This window comes from Ammospiza caudacuta, chromosome 3 (genome assembly GCF_027887145.1).
Source record: "Ammospiza caudacuta isolate bAmmCau1 chromosome 3, bAmmCau1.pri, whole genome shotgun sequence".
In the NCBI taxonomy this organism is placed as follows: Eukaryota; Metazoa; Chordata; class Aves; order Passeriformes; family Passerellidae; genus Ammospiza; species Ammospiza caudacuta.
The window spans coordinates 114,380,548-114,405,141 of NC_080595.1; the positions used below are offsets into that span (position 1 = coordinate 114,380,548).

General features: G+C 41.6%; 1 protein-coding gene across 1 annotated transcript in view; it reads right to left on the minus strand.

The window, feature by feature from the left end:
• Positions 1 to 24,594, minus strand: part of PKHD1 (PKHD1 ciliary IPT domain containing fibrocystin/polyductin) — a 239,029-nt gene that overhangs the window by 125,611 nt on the left and 88,824 nt on the right. Inside the window, exons 36-41 of the mRNA XM_058801804.1 lie at positions 22,629 to 22,841; positions 9,157 to 9,364; positions 7,856 to 8,001; positions 5,861 to 6,055; positions 4,802 to 4,927; positions 2,075 to 2,208 (exon numbers count right to left, since the gene is read on the minus strand). Of these exons, the coding sequence (XP_058657787.1) occupies positions 2,075 to 2,208; positions 4,802 to 4,927; positions 5,861 to 6,055; positions 7,856 to 8,001; positions 9,157 to 9,364; positions 22,629 to 22,841 (1,022 nt within the window). The remainder of the gene's footprint in view (positions 1 to 2,074; positions 2,209 to 4,801; positions 4,928 to 5,860; positions 6,056 to 7,855; positions 8,002 to 9,156; positions 9,365 to 22,628; positions 22,842 to 24,594) is intronic.

Genomic DNA, 24,594 nt, shown 5'->3' on the forward strand with positions numbered 1-24,594 from the left:
ATTGCCTAGTTATGAAAACATTACTGCAGGTCTCACTGTGGAAAGGCTTAACCCATCATGCACAGAAGATGTTACATAGCTTAGACCTAGAGCTCTCTACAGTCCCTGCCTTAAAGATTGCAGCCAAGTTAAAACCAGTAACCAAAATATGGAAATCTGAAAATAAACAAAAAGCAAACACAAAACCAATAAACAAAAAGACTGACAAACGCATAAAATTAAATTCTAAACTGGGAAAGCTTCTATTGCATGTTCTGGCCTGACAACCAGGCAGGTGGAAGATGAGTCTTTCTCATTACATTCTTCAGATTTCCCCAACGAACTAAGAATATAAATACCTAAAAAGCTTGAGTCATTTGATCTGAGAATTTTCATGAGAGAAAAGGTGTTGAGACTACAGCATTGTAATGCTGGTGCTGCACCAGCACCCCTGGAATTTAGTGATTATTATTGCACTAAGGAAAAGTCACCTGTTCTTTTACCAGGGAGAAATATGACCTTTTTCTCTTAATATCCCTGTGCTTTGCTGCCTGCCTGAGCACTGCATGGTCCTGTTGTACAGTAGGAGCAGTTAATAACAATTTTAAGCTGGGCAACTTCTTTGAGTTTTCTTTTTGCTGCTGTGACTCCTCAAATATTCCACTCCTCAGGATGATGAAGGTCATCAGCAACCATCTGAGGGCCATCTGTTACCCTGCCTGGAGCAGAACACCTCTGGAGAGCAGAAGGGACCCCCTGATATTGGGGTACCCAGCCACAGATGTAGCTCTTTATATCTGCAAATTCACGTGAGCAGAGGGGGATAAATAAATGTGCTGAAAACCCAGCACAGGCAGCTCCCAGGAACCCGTGGAGGTAATTGCAGCAAACCTTTTCAAAAGCTGAGCCACTGGCAATGGAGGGAACAGCTCCAGGGTAAGTCAGTGCATGACAGTACAAAACTCTGTGCTTAGTGGAGCTGAAATTCTCATGATTCTGCCTGGTTGTTGTATTTTAAAACCATATTTGATGGCCTTAAAAATGATAAATATGGCCTCGAGGGAATTGCAGAAAAGTTCTCTCCTCCTTTCTCAGTGCTCCTTTCTTCATAAAAGCACAGGAAATGTGTTGGTCTCTTTTTCACCTTCAAATTTAGGTGTAAATCTTTCCCCATGAAGCAGAAACCCCAGAGGTGATTAGGTCTTCACAAACAGTAATTGGTTTGGTTACTGGGGGTTAACAATAGAACAGGTTAGGATTATTTTTTAAATGAAAATATGCATTTTTCACTACTGAAAGTGTGGTAAGAAAGGTCAGTTTCAATGTAATTTCTTAAAATAGTTGGGAAGGAAAAGTGGTTTGAAGTGGATGAAAATAATGTTTTTCCACGAAACACATAAAAGTGATTCTTTATTCTGAAATGTAAGACTGAAAAAGAGTATGAACTAAGAGAAAGCATCAGAGAATTAGTGAATAAAAGTATTTTTTCTGAGCTCAACTTTTTGATGTGTGGCTGTTCTCTTTAAAAACCTGGTGCTTTATAACCATTTAAAATTTAGAACCTTCCTTTCTTTCAAAATCAATGTCATTTTCACAGGACAGGGAACATATTCTCTTTCTCATCCTGGAATGCAAATCTTCAGCTGTATGGGAAATGTGATTTTTAATCCAGACAGAGGTGTAATTGATGCTGCTGAATTTTAGTGTTTTTGTAGTCAGTCCATTAAAATTGAAAGGTTTTTTTTAATAATGGCAGAAATTCTAGAGAAGCTGAGACTAAACTTTTTCCAAGTTTTCTGAATCTGTGAGCATTATAAAATAAAACAACATTTTAAAGTACCTCAGGATGAATTCTCTCACTGTAATATTCCATTCCACTCAAACACAGCAAAACTCTCAGTAATAAATTTACCCAGGAACATAATTTATTTTGTAATATGCACTTGTTTCAATATCCCATCACAAGCACAAGTTCTGACAGCTCAGCCAAGAAACAAATATTGTGTATGTGATCTCCCAGATAAATGAAGCTCTGTGTCTTTCTGATACCTTTGATTAGAAAAGAAATGTTATGTCTTATACCAGAACTTCTTACCCTGATGTGGCTGGCAGGAGCCCTGACATAGATCCCTGCTGGTGACAGTGACTCAATATTGGATAAACCATCAGTTACAGAAAGGCCAATCACTATGTTGTTACTGATTTTGTTGTCCTCTTCCGGTCCCTCACCTTTAAAAGAAAAAGATATGAAGAGAAAAAAAAAAAAAAGATAAAAAAGTAAAAAATAAGAGGAAGAAAAAATAAAAATAAACATAAATGTACATATAGCTGGAAACCCTCTATTATCATGATTCTCATTTCAATATACACAACTCCAGGTGTTATATTCACATCTATTTCCCTGTACAAGGTATTATATGTGACTATACCACAAGTCATATATTCTGGACTGCAAGTTTATGATAAAAATAAATAAAATATGTATTATAAAGCAGATTTACAGTTGAGAAAAGAGACTCAGAGTGGTTCAGAATGGGAAAGAGGCTCACCTATGCACACACAGGCATGCTCCTGGCAGTACTAGAATTCAAAGTCTTCTTTATCTCCTGTCTCCATTCACTGCCCTACTTACATGTAAGAAAATTTCTAAACAGGCTGAAAAACACCTGGTGCACCTCTGCACAAAACTGGGGGTTTGCCCCCCTAAGCAATGGAGTAGGAGAAGAGAAAGGGAAAAATCAATCAAGCAATTGATTAGACAACACAGACCTCTTGGGGAGCCCCAGATCTAGTTGCAGTATAGAAAATGGAAGAAGAAAATAAATTTTTTTTTATACTACATGTTAAAAACAATGGGCCACCCAATGGCAAGGAGTGGACAGTCCCATACAAGCCAAGTCCAGACAAGGACACATGGATAGGATAAGGGGAAACGGCCTCAGATTGCTCTGTGAGAGGTTTAGGATGTCAGGAAAGATTCTTCACCTAAAGGGTGGTCAGGCATTGGAACAGGCTGTTCCAGGAAAGTGGTGGAGTCACCATCCCTGGGAGTGTTTGCAGCCATGGAGATATGGAACTTGGGACATTGGCAGGGTTAGTTTAATGGTTCAACTTCCAGAACCAGGAAGATCTTGAAGGTCTTTTCCAACCTTAATGACTCCATGATTCTATGATCAGCACTGCTGCTCTTTTGGAAGCAGAACAAAAAGTGGAATCCTGTGTTGGAATTCCTGTGCAATCTATGCATAGACCATGCTCTCTGGCCTACATTAACAGCCAATAACATCCATCTAGTTTTCTTTATCCAAATCACACCCATCTAGTTGTTTTTATCCAAAAGAAGTAATTATCTTCAAATATACCTGCTCAAATTTCTATAAATAATACAGATCCCTTTCCCAAATCATTACTACCCCAAATATAAGCCACTTCACAGGAAAACCTGTGTCCTTTGGTTTTTGAGATAGCAATAAATACTTTTAGCCTTCCCTTAGTATTTTGAGGGAATCAGCTCTCTCAATTTTTTCCAGTCTCTATGTACTTCTATGTGCTTCTACCAGAGCATGAAAAAGATCCTAAAGAAGTCCTTTTGACAGCCATAGAGGATTTTGAGGTTTTGACTTTCAAGCTCAGACCTTGTGTGTCAATAATTTTAAGCAGAGTGACATTTTGTGATGGCCTTGCAAACCCTCTGAAAATCAGGATTTTAGGTGAAATCACTGAGAGAATCCAATTCCAGAGCTGCAAAGAGCCAGCTGTAATAAATATTCCTTCATGGGCAACAAAATTATATATAAATTAATCCATCAGACCCTCTAGAGCTGCTGACAGTGAAGCCATTAAAAACATCTTGAGGACAAGGTGTATTCAGGCTGAAACTTCAGCTCAGCTCAGAGTCCTTTAACTCAGACACAGATCCCAACACGAATGAGCCAAGGGATGCCAGCAGCTTGGAGGTCCTGTTCTGCTTCCCCATGGCTGCAAGGGCTCTGTAAATCAGCTTGGGCAAGTCCTTGCATCTCTGTGAGCCAGCTCTCTTCATCTGCAAGATGTGTATAACCACATTTGGTTTATAATCTTCCCTGTTTAAATCATTATATATCACTCCTCATTATGTTTATACACAGCACCCAGCAGAGGGATTTGCTGTGGGTGGGGAACTGCAGGAACAGAACTGAAGGCTTTCTTTTTTCCCCTCTTTTTATGTCATAATTGGTCATTTTTATCCCATCTCTTATGGAAAACAAAAATCGAGCTATATCTTTAGGTATTCAGGAAACGTGAGATCCCAGCAGAAGATGCTTGAAGTCAGTCTCCTGATGGTTAGTTAGGAGAAATATTTTGTTGTTTAACATTTTTGTTGCTCCAAGCTCCAATTTATTTAAGTGCTAAATCCTCTGGTTAACTTTTAACATATGCTTTCATTCCATTATCTTCGACATCAAATGACTGAAGTGAAAGGTAATATTCTCTTAAATGCTTCATCGAGTTGTGGTCTTAAATGTGGCATAATGACACTTTTCCAAAGACAGATTATTCAATCACCTAAAAAAAAATCTAGTATTTTTTCACTGAAAAATAGTTGATCCCGATCAAGTGAAGACTGATCTGAAGAAAAAGAGCTGGCCAAATGGAAAGAGCTGCTAGGAGTTGTGTGTGGAATTGTGGGAGCTTTATTCCAAATTCACTGACACCAGAAATTGCAGAAGATGTGATTAAAGTTCTCAGAGTTCAGTTAAGGGTCTGAAAGCATTTCCAAGCAAATGGGAATCAGCAGAAGCTGCTGTTGTATGTAGTGTGGATATTTGCCTGCTTCACTTACCCAGGAGGACCCCATGGCCTGAAATGTTGTAGAAGACATTGCTGTCCACAGTGAGGTTGGAGATCCCTCTCAGTTGGAGGCCTTGGCCAAAGGAGTCCAGAACACAACAACCACGGATGTAGGAGTCTGGGAGGAAGGGAGTGGTGTGAGCACAAATCACGCTGCAGATTGAGGGGAGGTGTTTTACAGCCCTTCTCTAGCCAGGCATGCTGACCTTCCCATCATCCAGATCCTGGCCAGGGCTGCCTTCTGCCACCAGGGAGCCCTGAGCCTCCTTTAGTGATGAAGATGGCACAGGTCCCTTCCAAACCAAACCAAACCAAACCAAACCAAACCAAACCAAACCAAACCAAACCAAACCAAACCCATCCCAACCAAACCAAACCAAACCAAACCAAACCAAACCAAACCAAACCAAACCTAACCAAACCAAACCAAACCAAACCAAACCAAACCAAACCAAACCAAATAATTTTATTATTCTGTGAGAGGTGCAAATGTACCTTAGGAAGGGAAAATCCATTCAGCATCCTTAAAACATTCTTTGAGCCCACCTAACTTGCCCCTACCACCATCAGTCTTCAGAGCTCTCACTGCCACTTCCACAGAGGTGGATTTGGCATTTAACAGTGACAAAGGCAAAAGAACTTAATTTGTTCCTTAACCTCTGGGTGATAAAATTAAATGTTGGCCCCTGCAACTAGCCAGCCCTGAGTCATTGGGCTGGCTAGTTGAAGGGGCTCCTTCATGGTGTCTTGGGCTCCCTCATAGTGTCTTGGTGCATTTTTAGGCTCCCTCATAGTGTCTTGGTGCATTCATTTCCAGAGCTACTCTCTTCTACATGAAAAGGGCAGTGTAGCATTAAAAAAATATTATTTTAGGGAGAAGCAGAGATACAAAGGAAATTAAGCAGGTGAAACCACTCTGTCACTTGATCTTAGACTAGAGATGAGGGGATTTTTTCACATTTAACAATCCAATTTGCCAATTGATTGAAGAGCCAAGCAGGTTTTGAGGGTGGGCAGGAGAAGGTGGGTATGTCCAGTGCAGGGAGCTCACCTGCCATCCAGGTGTTGCCAGTGACAGTCAGGGCACTGCAGTGATGCTGGAATGCTTGTCCCACGTGGCGGAATTGGATCCCCTGCAGCTGGAGCCGGCTCGCCTGGCCCTGGAAGGCCTCCACCAACACCACGGCCCCCAGGTCCCGAGAGCCCAGCTGCCTCTCACTTCTCTTGTACAAACACCCGGGGTGACCTAGGGCACAACCCAGGGACAGCTGTGAGTGGCACCTTCTCTGTGGGGTGGGATGTCCAGGGGGAGATCATCCCCCTGACCCAGTGAGACTCCAGCTCCAGCAGGGATCTGAAACATGGGCCCAAAGGCAACACAGGCAAACATTTTTGATGTTCCTCAAAATACGTCTGGTTCTTTCCCTAAAAGTCTGGACATTTTGGAGGGAAATATATCAAAACAACCAGGAATCTGTAGTTTTATTATTTGGACACCTCCTTGGAGTTAATTTTAGATAATTGTATGCATGAGCAAGAGGGATTTGACACTGATTTCCCTTAAATGAGGTTCTTGAAAAGGAGATTGGGCATGGATGTATAGAACTAAACTGAAATGAGGCATTCTGGTTTTGTTTTTGTTTTTTTAAACTCTGCTCTCCTGATGTTCCCTGCAGATGGATGGGGAACTGTTGCTACCCAGTTTCAAGACAAGAATAGAGATTAGGAAGAAATTCTTCCTTGTGAAATTCTTCATTGTGAGGGTGGTGAGACTCTGGCCCAGCGTGCCCAGAGAAGCTGTGGATACCTCTGGATCACTGGAAGTGTCCAAGTCCGGGCTGGACAGAGATTGGAACAACTTGGGATAGTGGAAAATATCCCTGCCCATGGCAGAAGGGTGGAATGTGATGATCTTTAATTTCCCTTCCAACTCAACCATTCTTGAATCCCATGATATGACAAAAAATTAAATCACAGGGCTGGGTAAAATTCCTGAAAGGCCCTTCCATGGGTGTGAGATATTTTGCTATGAGATTCAGACTATGAATGTGTTACTTGGGTTTGTTCAGTGGAAGGGCAGAGGGGATCTCAAATTCCAGCATTGCCTGCTGATGCCCAGTAATGCTCATTTTTCTTTTAAAGAAGGTAAATTAACCACAAAAAACACTGTTCACTCCTCTTCTGGTGACTCCTCTGAGAAATCCTCCTATCCTTTAACTCAAATAAAAACCTCAAACAGTTAGTGCATTTCAGAGCCTATATTTATGAGTTCCACATGAAATGGACCATAAATCCATGAGTAATATAAGCAGCTGGCTGCTGGATATCAAATGAAGTCTTGTGTCACAGTCTGAAAGCCCAAGGCAGTTTTTTTTAAAGGAAACCTTACACCTGGGTTGCCAGATAACCTAACTCTCCTCACATTATAATCACTGTGTCTGATTCTGCTTCTTGAATAGATGGTGTAAATCAGGAATCCACCTGTCAAACTCCATGGCATTTCATACAGGTAAAACTAAAAGAGAACTGAGATATTTAACATTTTTTCACCATTGATACTTTATGCATCACCTGTTATTTTTTCCTTGGCAACCCTAAACACTAAACAACGTCTCAATATTTTACGCTAAAGAGTACAAACAGCATTGGGCTGTTTTGTTTTTCCTCCTTCTTAAAGTGACTAAATAGTAAACACAATTAAAAATTTAATATTTTATGTACACTGAAACATGTTTTCAGAAGATACTCTCTTTTCTACACCCTTAGGCTCAGGCAAAACTAAAGGGTCTTTCCCAAGATGGCTTGAAACAACAATGTGAAAATAATACATCTGAGATATTACAATGAAGTGCAGTTCAACTCCCAAGACTTCACACTTCAATGTCAAACAATGTTTGGAAAGACAAACTCTCTTTTCTGGCATTGGAATTATCTCAAAGTTATCCTAGGAAGAAAGAGTTCTAATACACAGCGAGGCTGCCACAATGGGATTTTAATGGAGCAGTTTTCCTCCCCAGTACATTTCTGTGAGCAAAGACTTCCTCACCTGCATTTGCACACTGCCTGAGGTGGGACATCCTCTCCAGTGTGACATTTCCTTGAACAACCACCCTTCTGCTGATCAGTGCCACCACAGCACTGGAAGGCAGACCTTGGCCATTGCCCCATTCCTCTCCAGCACTGTGGGGGCACCTAACAAAAGACAAAAAATATCATCTGCACCTGCCAGATGGAGAGAATTACATTATTATTTCTTGATTTTTATGTTCATTAACATAGCCTCCCAAATTCTGAGCTGGTTTCAGTCCTTTTCTCAGCAGGGACAGTGGCACAATCAGTGCTAGATAGGCTTTTCCTTGTCTGATATTTGCTTTCATCTTTTTGTTTCACAAGCTCTCAACCCTTCCTTAGATTATGTATATAATATTATATTGTGTTGTGTTATTAAGAAAAGGCTTTTCACCCAGAGCGTGGTTGGGCGCTGTAACAGGCCACTCAGGGAAGTGATTACAGCCCCAAGTCTGCCAGAGCTCAAAAACACATTTGGATGACATTTCTAGGCACATGGTGGAGATTTTGGAATTTCCCTATGCAGGACCGAGAACTGGATTCAATGATTCTTGTGGGTCTCTTCCAATTGAGGATGTTCTGTGATTCTATAAGATTTACAACAATATATTTCAGCCTTTGAATTCTCTTCCCAAAACAGGCTTGGGTGAAAACCATCAGAACTTTTTTCCTCAAGTCCAAATTATTTCTAAAAATAATACCCTTAATCTTCCTGGGCATTGGAGTTAGGTTGCCTCTAGATAGATAATGTGAGAAGTGCAGTTTTCAGTCTGTCCAAGACATGCATGCACAGTAGATGAAGAAAGTGTAGGGCAGTGAAATTAACACTCATTGGAAATATAGAAGCAAATTTCCATAATGAAAAAATTCACTTTGAGTGTATTACTTAAGAAAATCAGTCAAGAAGAGAGGATTTTTTTTTACAAAAGTCATACATTTCTTCTGAAAAATATGCACTTTCTTAAGGAATTGAATATACAGGAAATTTCTTTGTCATTCCTATACGGACACCACTGGACTTTACTGGCCATAAGTGTTTTCTGCTTCAAAGGTTTTCTGAGTTCCAAGGGGATGATACAGAATTTAAACATAGAATTTAAACATTCAGGATTGAATATCCACTACCTTTAGGGGGAGTGAGGAACTGAAATATCACTGGCCACCTTTATTAAAGGGATTTATATAGTTATTATGTCCCACAGGGAACGGCAAATCCTGACTTTGATCAAATTTTCTACTTGTTTAGCTCTCTGCTATAAAAATCTCCTGGAAGGATACCTGAGTGGTGATCTGAGGTGCAGCTCTGTGTTGTTCACAGACTGGATTACAGCCATTTCCTCCTGCTGCTGTGCATCTCCAAGGCCTGAACTTCCCACCAGGATTTCATCACCAGGTTGCCAATCAACAGGTTCCTGGAGCACCAACCGTGTGTCGCTGGCATTAACTGATGATTTCAAGTGTGTGAAAACTACTTTGGGCATCCAGCCTGAAAAAAACAAGGGGGAAAAAAAAGTTTAAAAGTAAGCCGTTCAACTTAAAAAAAAAACCAAAGAGGAGTAGCATTGTCCTGGTTCAAGGCTGGGTTGGACAGGGCTCAGAAAAACCTGGTCTAATGAGAGGTGTCCCTGCTGATCACAGAGGACTGCAATTAGATGATCTTTAAGGATCCTTCCAACCAAAATAATTCAATGATTCTATGAAATCTGTGTGTAACAAGCCCTAGCAATGAAAAATCTTGCCCTATAACCCTCCTTTCTTCACATAATGAAGTTTGCTTTAACTTTTGACATTTTTCTGTCAGGCTTTGGAAAAGATTGGTCCGGTGAGGTCCAACACACTGAACATCATCAGGGGAGAGCGTGTGCCTCACACATCTACCTTTGGAATACTTTTATTCCCTCCCTTGCAGTAGATCATCATTTACCTTTAGCCCACAGCAAGGTACTGAACTCCTTGGTCATACTGCAGGAAAGTAATAATAGCAGAAATCTCTGAGTGTAGAGGTTGCATCCAATAAATCATTTTCAAATTATTTTAAGCAAACTTCTCTGTCCATATCCTGTTTCACTTTCTTGTTCCTTATACTCCAGTGTCTTAATTACTTATATAATAGTGTCTCAACTATTTCCTTAATGAAGATGGAAATAAGAAATAGCACCTTCAAGACAACAAATTCACAACAGAATCACAGAAGAATAAAATCTTTATACTCTTTTATCTTGCAGTTTACGTGAGCACCTGCTCTGTGTGTCAATGACGTACTCTAAACCTGAGATAATTCTGTATCATTACATTTTCTTAAATCAAACTTGAAATTTCTCAACTTCCAGCTAAGAAAATCTCCCAGACATTTCAAACTCTTTTGGAAGGCATCAAACATCTCCTGCTGTTCAGCTCAGCCCTGTGAGGTGCATCTGGCTTTCTATGGCCTATTCTGGGCTCCTCAGGTCAAGGGAAATATGGAGATCTTGGAGTCCAGTGCAGGGTGATGAAGATGATGAAAATGATGAAGGGGCTGGAGCGTCTCCCTGAGGAGGAGAGGCTGAGGGAGCTGGGGCTGCTCAGCCTGGAGAGGAGGCACAGCTGAGAGGGACCCTCAGCCCTGGGTGTCCCTGTGTGCAGGGAGGGGCAGAGCAGGGCCCAGGCTCTGCTCCAGGGCCCAGCAATGGCACCAGAGCCACGGGCAGGGACTGAGCCCAGCAAGTTCCACCTGGACAGGAGGAAGAACTTCTTTCCTGTGCAGTGACCGAGCACTGAACAGATTGTCCAGAGAGGCTGTGGAGTCTCCCTCACTTGGAGATATTCCAGAACTGCCTGTATACAATCCTATGCCCTGTGCTCTGGGATGGCCCTGCTGGACCAGGCGAGCCAATGTGGTCCCCTCCAACCTGACCCATCCTGGGATTCTGGGAAACCAATTCAGAAGCTGAAATGCAGTAGGACACATAGGGCACTGGAGGTGCCAATGGAACCAGACTGGAATGACTCTGTAGCAGCCCCCAGACCATGTGGACCCTGCATCCTCAGCACCTACATCATTCACCCTACAGCTCTGCTTCTATAGGGCCACGCTGCTTTTTAATGCAGACCTAGACAAAAACCCACCTTTCACCATTCACAGACATCAAAAACCTCATCCTCAATACAGCTCAAAAAACCCTCTTAATACCCTCCTATGTGCATTCTTTTACCAGCAGCACTCTTCATTTTTATTCATTTACCTTCCTTCTTTCACTGAGTGATTCTTGTGAATTTTTAGGGCTGGCATAAAAGCCCAGGACTGGCAGCAGCCATCTGCATGTGGAGCACTGCACAATTTCTCTCCAGCTCTGGACATTTTGTTTCTGGTGTTGATTTGTGTGCCTATGTTAATGTGTGTTCTCATGCATCTGTGCCCAGACACACAACTGACCCCTGTGGAGTTCATCTGTCACCCATACTCCACAGCAGCACTGCTGGGCAACAGCTCTTGTCACTGAGGAGTGGGAAACACCATTCTGCATTCAAAGCATGCTCCAATGGAAAAGGCTTTTTTCAGGTTTTTTTCCACTTTCGAGCTATGACTCAAAAATTTTTACCAAAAATATTCTCAATTACTTAGGGTTTTTTCTTCTAAAAGAATATTCAAGGCATCCAACATTCCCCCATTTCCTTTATTTCCTTGTTCTTGTTTTTCACCTCTTACTGTGTTCAGCTACCTGTCTCCCATTCCACAGTTTGCTGTATTCTTTTCCCTGATCTAGGCAGGGTGGGATATTTCTCTGCATGTTCAAAATCTACTCCCATTTTCCAGTAAATTCGGTATATTTTTGTTAGGGAAAACCAAACCAAACAAACCAACAGATCTAGTAGATCCCACTTTCACAGAATCATAAATTCATTAAGATTAAAAAAAGACCTGTGAGGCCATCAAGTCCAATCATTAACTCAGCTCTTTCCTGTCTACCATCAACCATGTCCCTAAGCACCACATTTATCCATTTTCTTGCTTCCATTTACATTCCCATTTACATTCCCATTTACATTCCCACATACAACACCTCCAGGTCAGAATCTCCTCTGCTTCCAGCAGCACAAGTGACACCCAGGATTTGGTCAGTGACACCTTTCTGGTGTCAATGAGGGACCATAACTGAGGCTTCTTTGCCTTAATTATAATATGTTCCTACTGAAAACACCTCAATTTTGATTAAAACATGCAAAATTCATAAAATAACCTACAGTGCCAGGGTTTGGGCTGTGCAACAGGTAAATAAATTACCTGTTTGAGGGGAAAACATTTAAAACACCAACAGCTGTGGTATATTTAAATTATTTCTTCCCCCAAAATGTACTGAGCAGAAACACTCCAAATGCTGAAAAATAGATGAATCTGTATAACTCCTTAATTATTGAACTCATTTTTAATAATTAACTAAGTATGAGCTGGAAAAAAAAACCCCATCTTGAGATCTAAAACAGAAGTGACTTCATGTTAAAGGTACAGGACAGAGCCTTCAGACACAAAAAGCTGTTGCAGGCAATACAAAAATTGAGCACTTTAGTAAATGAATTAACAGAACACCCTTAAATATGGAGCAGAGAAGAATGGTGTAGCCTAGGAATACAATGGATTTGAAAATTAATTCCAAATTAATTAATCACAGATCTTAAGACTGGGAATATCTTGGCATCAGGACTCTGGTTATGCTTCCTGTTAGAAGCATAATGTGAAGTTGCAGTCTTGTATGGACCTGGTAAAATTATTAAGAATGGAACAATTCTGATGTGTACAATGCCACTCTTGTTGAAAAACAGTATAAATTTAATTTCTTATGGCCTCTAACACAAAACATTTCATAAATCAGTGTGGGATGATATGTCACTTACCTAGGTGGTTTCACCCAGTCCTAAGTAGTGATAGGAGACCAAAAGCTACTGATAGAACAAGGAGAAAGACCTTTAAACTATGAGAGGAGACATTTAAATCAGATATTAGGAAGAAATTCCCAAGTCAGAGGGAGGTCAGGCCCTGGCACAGGTTGACCAGAGAAGCTGTAGCTGCCCCTGGATCCCTGGAAGTGTCCAAGGCCAGGTTGGATGAGGCTTGGAGCAACCTGGGATAGTGGAAAGTGTCCCTGCCCATGGCAGAGGGTTGGAATTAAATGAGGTTTGAGCTCCTTTCCAACTCAAACCACTCCATGATTCTAGGTAGCTCAACAGGAGATGTGAATTTGACATTTACAGAAATATCTCCAAGTCACATCAAAACTGAGCAAACCAGCAAATTGTGTCAGGGCACACACCTCCAGGGTCACAGGAAAATCTGTCCACAGAATGTAAAACATGCACTGGACTCAGTGGTGTGGGTTTAAACAAATTAGGCCATTATTTACAATCCTTTGATTACGAAAGACATGAGCATCATTTCGTCTTCCAGCTGCACAGTGGGTTGCTGAAGGGACACTGAAAACTTCATTTGGGTGTTTGAAATCCATCTCTGGTCACCCAGCTTTGAAAGCAGCAGCTACTACAGTTGGAAACACTGAAATAAAGCAGTTTGAAAGAAATTACTACAGAGTAAGGAGAGGGGGTCTGAGAATTTACATGACAAGATGACAAGGTGCTTTCAGCGAAAACAGATGTCCTTGACCTGAAAACAAGACTTTTTGTAGTACATGTTGTTACCTAACTTTAGACACCCTGGGAACCTCCTAACCAAAACTGACACCAGGCAGTGTGAGCCCCATCCAGAGTCAGGCAGAGCTGGAAAATAGGGTTTACACATGGGAGTGTTGGTACAAACTGGAATCTTTTAATGGTTTTAAGAGAACTGGTTCCAGTCCTAAGCCTGCCATGGATCTGTTGGTATTTCTCCCAAAAGCTGTTTAAACGTTTTTTAAAAATTTCCCCTTTTTGTCATAGGGCAGCAAGGTTTGAACCCTTCTCCTCTGACACCCAGGACCATGCTGCATCTCATTTTTGCTTCTTTTTACATCAAATTAATTAACTCAGTTGTGAACACACAGTTGTTTAGGGTGTTGACAAACTATAAAGCTCTTTTACACCTTCTGACTGTTTATTAGCATTTTAAAGTTGAGGTAATGAGATCCCTTTATTCCACAAAAGGAATTTACGAGAACTGCAGGGCTCAGACACAAAATCTACTTACTGGGAATGTACAAATTACAGTGCAGATAATTTGTCAATCTGTTGTAGCTATACTGTAAATCTTAGTGTAAATGGGAATAGGAGCTTTCAGTTTCCAGGAACAAAGTGAAAAGAAAACTGTTTTCCTTCCCCACAAAAAAAAAAAAAAAAGAAAAAAAGAAAAACAAAACAAACAAAAAAAAAAAAGGAATTTTTCAAGAGAAGGTAATAATATAATTCAATGGACTACAATTGTTTTTATTTTTTTGTAAAGAATATAAAACCCCTCACCTATGGCAGGGAGTTGAAACTAGAAAACTTTTAAGGTCTCTTCCAGCCCAAACCAATCGGTGACTCTGTGATTGTCTCTGGTAATAAAATACAACACACTTTCCCACAGCATTTCTGGTTTCAGACTATCATAGAAATATAGCTTCCTCTCATAATCCATTGTCATAATCCCTTATTATCATTCCCTTTTCCTGACCCAAAATGCACTTCCTAATCAAACTTAACTTGACTATTCCTAAAATTTTCAAATGCCAAAGTGATGACTGGCAGTACTGCCATTGGAAACTGGTGCTTCAGGAAAAAGATGAGTTTTTTGAAATGTATTTTTGATCCACGGCAAAGACATTTTGCTGCTCTTGCTTCAGTTAATAAAACAAACCATAAAAATAATAATGGATTAAATTCTTCAAGTTAAAAGGAATAGAAAATCTTTTCTGGGAAGCCTTTTTAGTCAGGATAGGACACAGGTGTGCTGCTACAACTCTCTGTGGCCAAATAGATCTTCAAGTGGCAGATCCTTTATTGAGGACTAGGAAAAAATATTTTATGAACCCGGAATTTATACTTTTTTTCTTAAAAATGTCACAGCTACATCAGCTCTTGCAGTGACTACTCCAGTCACTGGCCATAAGGGGTTTGTTTTAAAAAGGGAATCAAAAAAGAATGAAAGCTGCTTTCCTATCTTTTCAAATGTGTTAAAAAACATTTGCTTGAACTGTGAGCTGTCAACTCTGTCAGCCACTGCACTGAGCTTTTCATCCCCATCCCCAGGTGAAATGGAACATCCTTTCTGATTTATACCTGCTTTTTAACCCTTAGGATTTATAATTGTTAACCCTTGGGACACCCAAGAGTTTATCAGCTCTTTGACAAGAAGCTGCGGCAGGACCACACTGGGTATTTTACTTGGGCTCAAAATCATAGTTTGGAATCAGAGTCAGAGGATGGTTTGGGGTGGAGGAGACCTTTAGAAGTCATCTAGTCCAGCTCCTTTCCTCCTGCTGAAGGAGCAGGAGTACCAGTTGGATCAGGTTGCTCAGAGCTCCATCCAAACTGATCTTGAATCTTCCCTCAGTGAGCAAAAATGAAAATTCTGACATCATCCAGACAAGAGGACAAACGCAATAACTTTTATGTTCTCCACTGGGAGATATCCTTGAAAACGACCTAGTCCTCCTGAATGTTTCCTGTTCATGAAACTGCACTTTTAACTTAAAGCATTTCCACCTGAATATCTTTCAACAGCACCTGGAGAAAGCAAGGATTATCATGTTCTTTTCCTGGAAGTGCTCAAGGTGAGGTTGGATTGAGCTTGGAGAACCTGGTCTAGTGGAAAATGGATTTGCAATGATATGAGTTTAAGGACCCTTCCAACACAAACCATTCCATGCTAATAGGATCTCACTGAGGATTGTTGCCCTTTTCTAACAATTTACATTGCAAAAAATGTACCTTCCCTGCATGCTGTCCCATAAATGCACAAATTTCCAAACATTCCCTTTAATCAGAGATTCCCCAGTCACTTTGCTAAGTCACATCAGTCCTGAAAACAAGGGGAAAGATGTAATATAATGTCATTGCATAAACCAAAATCCATGTTCCACATCTAGAATGAGCTCACAACCAAAGATGCTGTGGAGGAAAAGGTCCTTAGACAGATCCAGGAACAAAGAGCTCCAGCTGTGGCAGCCAAGGACAGGGAATCCTGCAGGGAGCTGCAGACATGATCTAGAGACACTTTGTGTGATTGCCAGATCATTTCCTGTGCTGCTGTGGAGTGAGACACGGCATCTCTCCCTGCAGGAGTGGCAATGTGGGGCAGCACAACCATTGCCAGGCTAAGATCAGCTCCCTGTGTCCCCAAAATGTGGAGGAGGAGAATTCAGCACCAGGAAAAGTGAGGGTGAGCCCAAAGGGAGGGTCCCTGCCTGGCTCAGCCTGCAGCTCTGGGCAAAGCCAGGGCTGAATCCAGGCCCCTCAATTTGCCAAACTTCTCAGAACCACAGAATCCCTCAGGTTTGAAAAGACCTCCAAGATTGAGTCCAACCTGTGACCAAGCCCTGCCTTGTCAACTAAACAGGAGCACTGAGTGCCACGTCCAGTTTTTTCTTGAACACTTCCACCACCTAACTGGGAAGGCCAAACTTCTTAGCTTTTCTCCTATCCAGGGTGGAAATTAACCCTGAATTTGCTGCTGGGTGTTCTCTTCCTTCAGCCAATAACCTGGGTTTTGTTGGCACCAGAATTGGAAGCAGTATTTTGATGTTGTATTCACAAGTTTGAAGGAGGAAATTATTTAATAATAATTTATTAAATAATTTAATAAATAATTAAACAATTAAATATATAATATGCCTCCATATTTGTAACAACCCATAGACCTGCACTTGATCAGGAATCACAAGGAAATTACATATATGTATATTAGCTATGGTCTATATATGTATTCTAGTCTATCCTATTTTATTGTATTCTCTTCCTGTATGTAGTGTGTATTGTATTATATTGTACTAATATCTTTACTACCTATATATATATATACATATACATATATATATATATTATATAATTCTATATATTATATTATATTATATTATAATATATTATATTATATTATATTATATTATATTATATTATATTATATTATATTATATTATATTATATCATTATATTAAATTCTATTTATATATATATAATATATTCTATATTCTTATATATATCTTTATGATATAATATATATTAGTGTCCATCTCTTTGTCCCCTTTGCATCCTGTTTTTCCCAGTAAGATCAGCACCAAAACACAAATCAGCTGATTTAAGCTTAAATCATAGATAATAGATGCATTTCTGCTAGAAAGAAGGGCAAACTGTGAAAGACACAGCAGCTTGCCCTGAAACCAACTCTTTTTTTTTTCTCCCCCCATCTGCTAGGTCTTTAAAATCTAATGGTCATCTTATATTTGTTAATAAGAAAGTGAAGGCACAAGTCATTGTACATTAGTTACTCCATGGGAAGTGCCTAAGTGCAGTTTCTTACCCCTGGTGAACACGAGGGGATTCAAGGCAGCTCAGCCTTCTGTTCCAGAGCCATCTGCTTTAATGCATCATGTTAAAGTCAAGGTCTTAGAGGGGAAAAACACCGTCACAGGAGGAAAAAATACTCCTGAGCCCCCACACAGAATAACTGGCACCTAAGGAAAACCAACCTATGGAAGCAAGCTCAGAAATCAGGAAGTTCAGGTAGTGAAAAATAATATTTACTGAATAGATGCATTTCAGTAGTGTAAAAAATAATTTTTTCTCTAACAGATCTCTGCACCCTATCTTGAATCCCCCTGCTACATATTTTTTTCCTCTTATTTTTTTCCCCTGGGAAGCTTTTCTTTTTAATATGTGAGTAAAGCAGAACAAATTCTCTCATGTTGTCTATGATCTCTTAATCTCAAACTCAGCACAGATACATAACACTGCCTAATGGAGGCAAAGCAAGAGGCATTTGATTAAATGTTTGATCTCTGGAGGAATGCACAGGCTTTGTAGAGCACAGTGAACAGCTCACAAATATTTTGTGTTTTATTATTGATTAAAAGCAATTAAAATTAATAATTGGTTCAACTGATAAAAAAATACTTTTTTTTTCCTGAGCTAACCCTGAAAAAGTATCAGATTGCTGTGGCTGCAGAGAAATCTGGAATAGAAGGCATGCAGATTTATCTCTAAAATATCATTTTCTCCATTGCAAATGCAGGGACATTCCTGTCAGTAGGATTGGCCATGATTTCAGAGCACTCTAGTGACTATTGACACCTCTGTTTAAATTCTCCTGATTTCAAATAAGTTATTAAACCAAAACTGTCAGGACATTGTTTTTTTCTTTACCACACACCTTTTATAGTTTGGACAAGGAGAATGCAACATTTTTCTGAAGTGTAACATTTTTCATCTAAGTGAGGGGAATACATATTTTTAGACAAAATTCAGGGAAGAGGCTCATGGAATCACAGAATCTCAGGAGGTTTTGTATTGGAAGAGACCTTAAAGATCACCTAGTTCCAACCTCTGCCATGGGAGGAACACCTTCCACTAGAATAGGTTGTTCATAGCTCATATTCTTTCCCACCAGAGTGCTAACACAAAGTTTTAGATAAATGCCTAACAAAGGAATGCTGGTCTTTTTTTGGAAAGAGTGGCAGTCTGTTTCAGGGGGATGCAATGGAATAATGACATAGCTCCACAGGACTGCTGAAGATAAAAATATAAATTTAAAATATTTCAGTTTCTGGCAACATCTCTGCTCTGGAGCAAGGCTGGGAGAGCTGGGGGTGTTCAGCCTTGAGAAGAGAAGGCTCCAGGGAGAGCTCAGAGCCCCTTCCAGGGCCTAAAGAAGCTCCAGGAGAGCTGGAGAGGGACCTGGGACAAGGTTGTGGAAGGACAGGACAAGAATAAATGGTCTTAAGCTGAAGAAGGGTAGGTTTAGATGGGATATTGGGGAGGAATTCTTCCCTATGAGGGTGGTGAGGCCCTGGCACAGGGTGCCCAGAGAAGCTGTGGCTGCCCCTGGATCCCTGGAAGTGTCCAAGGCCAGGGTGGATGGAGCTTGGAGCAACCTGGGATGGTGGAAAGTGTCCCTGCCCCTGGCTGGGGGTAGAACTGGATGGTCATTAAGGCCTCTTCCGACCCAAACCATTCCAGGATTCCTTTATAAGAGTGTTAGGACCACAAGATCAGGCTGTCACAAGGACAGTTTGGGTGCTTTTTGTTCTGATGCAGCATCTCCACTCTGCACGCAGTTCCTGCCCCTCATTCAGCATCCACTGGTGCCTCCAGCTTCCCTGGGAAGGACAAAGGCACAAGAACAGCCAAGGCCACCAGGCTGAACTCCTCTCCCGGAGCTTGTCAGGAGAGTTTCTCAGGGAATAGAGCGCGAACAGAGCTGGAGACAGTGATAAATTTCCCTTCTGAACAATCAATAAAACTCTCTCAGCCCTGCTCAGGCCCCTACTGCCATAATTACATTGTCAAAAAGTGGAGTTGCCCTGGCTGGCTGAAGCCCCCTCTCCAAGTGACAGGTGACTGACAGGCAGTTTATGGGTGGCACGCTCTGACTGGCAGGGGAGTTGGCCAAAGCCAAAGGCAACAGTGAAATTTCCCAGTCTGCTACAAGCACAGGAGCAGAGGACTGCCACTCATGAGGGAATTGTGGGAAACCCTTAGTCATATTAACATATCAAAGTGAGGAGCTGACAGCGCTTACTAAACAATCTGAACTCAACCAGAGCTGCAGAGCATCCCCCAGCACTCCCAGCCTGAAAGAGAAAAGGAATTAAAATATGCTCGGCCCTGTCTTTGCCAAGACAGCCAGGAATTTGGAAACCTGCTTATTTAATGATTTTGATCTGAGATAACATATATATTCGTGTGTATAAATGTATCTCACAAATGGGTATTGCAAAGCATGTCAGCCTCTTTCACATATATATATTTATATGAAAGGGGCTGTCATGCTCTACAATTTGTTCTGTACCACAGACCAGACTGATGCTAAATTGAAGACAGAACAGCAGATTTTTTTTTCCATGTAAGCAATATGAACCCAGTAAAAGACCCCACTACTTTCTGTCATGCTCAGAAGCAGGCTTCTACTGCTTCTATGTTAAATTGCAAATTACATGGTTTGAATGAGCAATAATTGCAGCCATGCACTGGGGCTGCGTGTTGAGCAGAGCTTAAAAGTGACTTCATAGCTACTCTGGATATATTGAATAAGAAATTGATATGATTTCTTGAATAAGAATTGATTTTGAGTAATAATAATAAAATAAGAGTTGGCATTGTTCAGCCTGAAGAAGAGAAGGATCAGGGAGGACTTAAAGCCCCTTCCAGTGCCTAAAAGGGCTCCAGGAGAGCAGGAGAGGGACTGGGGACAAAGGCCTGGAGGGACAGGACCAGGGAAATGGCTTCAAACTGACAGAGGGCAGAGTTAGATGGGATATTGGGAAGAATTTCTTCCCTGTGAGGGTGGGGAGGCCCTGGCACAGGGTGCCCAGAGAAGCTGTGGCTGCCCCTGGATCCCTGGAAGCGTCCAAGGCCAGGCTGGATGGGATCCTGAGCAACCTGAGATAGAGGAAAGCATCCTTGCCCATGGAATGGGGGTGGACTAGATGGCTTTAACATCCCTTCCCACAAAAGCCTTTCAATAATCCAACAATTTATTTAAAAAATTGAAACCAAGAGTTTTTTCCACTAAGGGCCAAGCCCCATTTGACTCTGTATATCTCCATCCAGGTAATACTTGGATTGCAGACCTCATCCTCTTGTTTTCCTGGGAATTGAAGACTCACTGAAAATTATGGCACTGAGTAAAATGGATAAATTATCATTGAGAAAAGGCTCGAGGTACTGATGTGGATGCCTGGGTTTGCCGCCCTCCATCACATTGTCCAGGTAAGACTGCAAAATGTGCTCTGCCCTGTTTGTCTTCAATTTTGTGGGTGATGGAGTCACCAAGACAGAGTTGATACAGGCTTGGAATGGAAAGCAGCAGCAGCACAGGAGGCACAGCTGCCAAGAGTTGCTACTGGTTTTCCTACATTGCTAGAAACAAAAAGCATGGAAAAGTGAAGGCTCATGCTGTAAAGGGCTGACAATCTAAGGACAAAATCCTGGCTTACAGGGGTCAAACCAAGAAGAGAAGGACACTTTAAAGTGGCAGAAGACGCAAAAAGTGAAGCAGCAATAGCTGCTATGAGGCAAATTCAAATCTCAATACTTTTCTTTAAAAAGGGGGGGGGGGGGGGGAAATGGATGATTAACCAAATTAATCCCCTGGAAAAAGCCTCTAAGGAAGAAGCTGGTTTCTGTCTCCCTTAACATCCTCAAAGACCAAGACTTTCTGGAAGGCAAGCTTTAATCTAAGGGGAATTTCTGAGCTCAGGGCTGGGATAACTGTGTGAAACTCAATGGCCAGTAACAGACAGTCAATTCAGCCAAGATGCTCTAATAGCCCTCCTTCACAGAGACCCTTCAGGAAATGGGGTAGAAATGCTCTGCAAAGCCACTTCACTGAAATTATTGAAGCCTTTTACAGGCAGTAAATAATTGAGCCTTGCTGTGTCTCAATGAAGGGATCAAGAGCACCTGACATGGTGCTGAGGTGCAGCCCCACCTCTCCTGCCCTGCCAGGAGCTCCTTCCTCAGCCCTTGCTCATCTCTCCTGATTCACAAAACCATCTTCTCACTGACTCCCCTCCTAACCTGACCTCTCCCAGCCTTGCTCAGTCCCTGTAAGCTGGCAGGATGATAGAACAGAGGCACAACTCCCTCCCTGCCTGTGCTCTGATGGTATCCTTGGTGCCTGACATCACTTTTGTCCCAAAGCCACATGTCTCTGTGCTCAGACAGCAACATTTCCTCCTGGAGGGCACAGGGTGGAAGTTCAAGACCTGCTGGAGGGTGTGAACATCACCAACAGGAAGGTTGACACACAAGAACAGGAGGAAGGGAGATGAGACATTCAGATGGTTTTTCTTTTTCTTTTTTTTCTTCCTCCTCCTCTATGAGATGTAGAGCTTTTAAAAATAGCCCAGTAGAGAAGAACTTGAGAAATGTGCACCAATGTTCTGAATCATGCTGAGTTTGGACTTGAATTCCATGTCCAAACTCCTGCACCAAGAAATGGCCATTCTATACCCATATTTCATAGTCTTCAAGAAAAGCTCCATATCTAAATTTTTTCATGCCACAATATAAGAATGGTGTGGAGTTGTTGGGATGGGTCCAGATGGGGCCATGAAGATGTTCTGAGGGCTGGAGCCCCTCTGCTCTGGAGCCAGGCTGGGAGAGCTGGGAATTTTCACCCTGAGAAGAGAAGGCTCCAGGGAGAGCTCAGAGCCCCTTCCAGGGCCTAAAGGGGCTCCAGGAGAGCTGGAGAGGGACTGGGGACAAGGGATGGAGGGACAGGACACAGGGAATGGCTCCCACTGCCAGAGGGCAGGGATGGATGGGATATTGGGAAGAAATTGTTCCCTGTGAGGGTGGTGAGGCCCTGGAAGAGGTTTCCCAGAGAAGCTGTGGCTGCCCCTGGATCCCTGGAAGTGTTCAAGGCCAGGTTGGACAGAGCTTGGAACAATCTGGGGTAATGGAAGGTGTCCCTGCCCATGGCATAGCTGTTGGAACTAGGTAGGTCTCTTCCAACCCAACCCATTCCATGATTCCACGAGAATCATGACCAAAGTTTTGTCAATTTATTTTTCTTCCAAAAACCGGGGGTTTTTTTGTGTGTTTTCTTTGTTTCTTGTTTTTCATTTTTACAAGAAAAGAAATGAACTCACCATGAATGGAAAGGGTCCCATTCCTCACTGCCAGGAATTTAACTCCATATGGAAGTAATGGTGGAGAGTGGAGGCTTCCATAGAGATAGATGTGTGCTTTGTGATGGAAAGGGGCCTCAGGGGATCCCACCTGGAGCTCTCCTCCATCAGATACCAGGATGTAATGAGCATGCAGTTCTACAGGTCCTGGTCCAATAAACAGGAGTTTGCCACCTGAAGACAAGACAAAGAGAAAATACAATCATATATTCAGTCAGTCATTCTCACAGCCAAAGGAACTGGAAGAGGTAAGTAAACAAAGGGGTTTGCATTAAAATTAAAAAGTAAATGCTAAAATGTTATTGAATTCTGTAAATTTTCCACCTTGCTCTTTATTTCTCTCCATGGATTTATCAACACTTTAAAGACCCAGTTAATCCAGTCCATTTTTTGATTCTACAATGGTCTGCATTTCTACACTTGAGCAAGGCCAGTCAGCCTGGGCAGACTCTCCAACCACAGCTAAAGGAAGCTGGGTTTGGAAAAACCCAATTTTAACCAACTCAGTCACTTAATGTTGAAAATGGATATTTCTATTTAATTTGTATTATGTTACTTTTTAGGTTACAAACTACTTGTAACTGGGAGAGGGGAGAGGAAAACTGCTTTGGAACATAAGAACTGGCAACTTGTTTAGATCAGTGGTTGATTTAATCCTGCAAACTCTTCCAGCTGCTGTTCAAAACCAGATGCTTCCAAATACAGTGTGAGACATGTCTCCCTCTTAGCTGGCTGTGGGTTGATCTCCCCATCCCATAAAAATCTCATTTTAATCCCTAATTAGAGGTTAGCTTCACCTCAAAGTATAAGGTTTCAACTGCTTGCCAACATTTTCCTCCTACTGACTATTAGTATAACTGGATAAGATTTGCCAGTAATAAAGAACTGGTCTTTGGAATTTTTTGTGATATTTGGTGTCAACGACTCCTTGTAGCAATGAATTCTGTGGGTTAAATGCATAGTGCATGAAAAACCATTTCCATCCCTTTTTTTTTACTCAAAGCTCTTCAGTTCTGTCAAATGCCTCCCTTGTTCTTGGCCCTCATGAGCTGAAAATCCCAGTCAGTCACCTCAGGATGTTTATTTCATGATCTCCTTCCATATTTCCTCTCCTGTGAAGGATGCTGCCACTTTCTGTACAATGGATGAGGACACAGTGGACTCTCATTCATTTTGTCACACTGCACATGGGATGTGCCTTTCTAAGTCAAGCCAAGTTTCCATAAGCGAATAGAGAAATTCCCAAAGTCTGGAAGCTCCACACCTCTTACAAAGGGTCTCCCCTGCTCCCTTTGTATGAAGTAGCTGATAATTGTACTAGCTCATCCCACGGCCAGTTTGCTACTGGTGGGAGCAGTTTTTGATGGTGATCCCTCTACCCATCACCCACTTGTCTCTCCTGCCTCACAAATTCTTCCCTGTGAGGGTGGGGAGGCCCTGGCACAGGGTGCCCAGAGAAGCTGTGGCTGCCCAACTCTGGAAGTGCCAAAGGCCAGGCTGGATGGGGCTTGGAGCAACCTGGGATAGTGGAAAGTGTCCCTGCCCATGGCAGGAGGTGCAACCAGATCATCAGGTGATCTTTAAGGTCCCTTCCAACCCAAAACATTCCATGATTCCATGATTACACTGCAAATTCTTAGCAAGAAGAAGGGAGACCAGATATCTGGGTTAATTGCAGTATTTAGACAAAAAAAAAAAAAAAAAAGGAGAGAAGTTCTAATATAAAAAACAGATTAAGAACTCTCTTGATCATTGCTTGCCATTGCTCAAATTCTGCTTATCCTGATTTCCTTTTTTATTCTCACATGGAGGGGTTTTCTTTGTTTCATTGATTTCTTGAGCCTATAACAAAGTCTTATAACTTAGTCCTCATTTCTTAGGCATATAAAAAATAGTATTTGAATAGGGACTATTCATTAAGTATTTT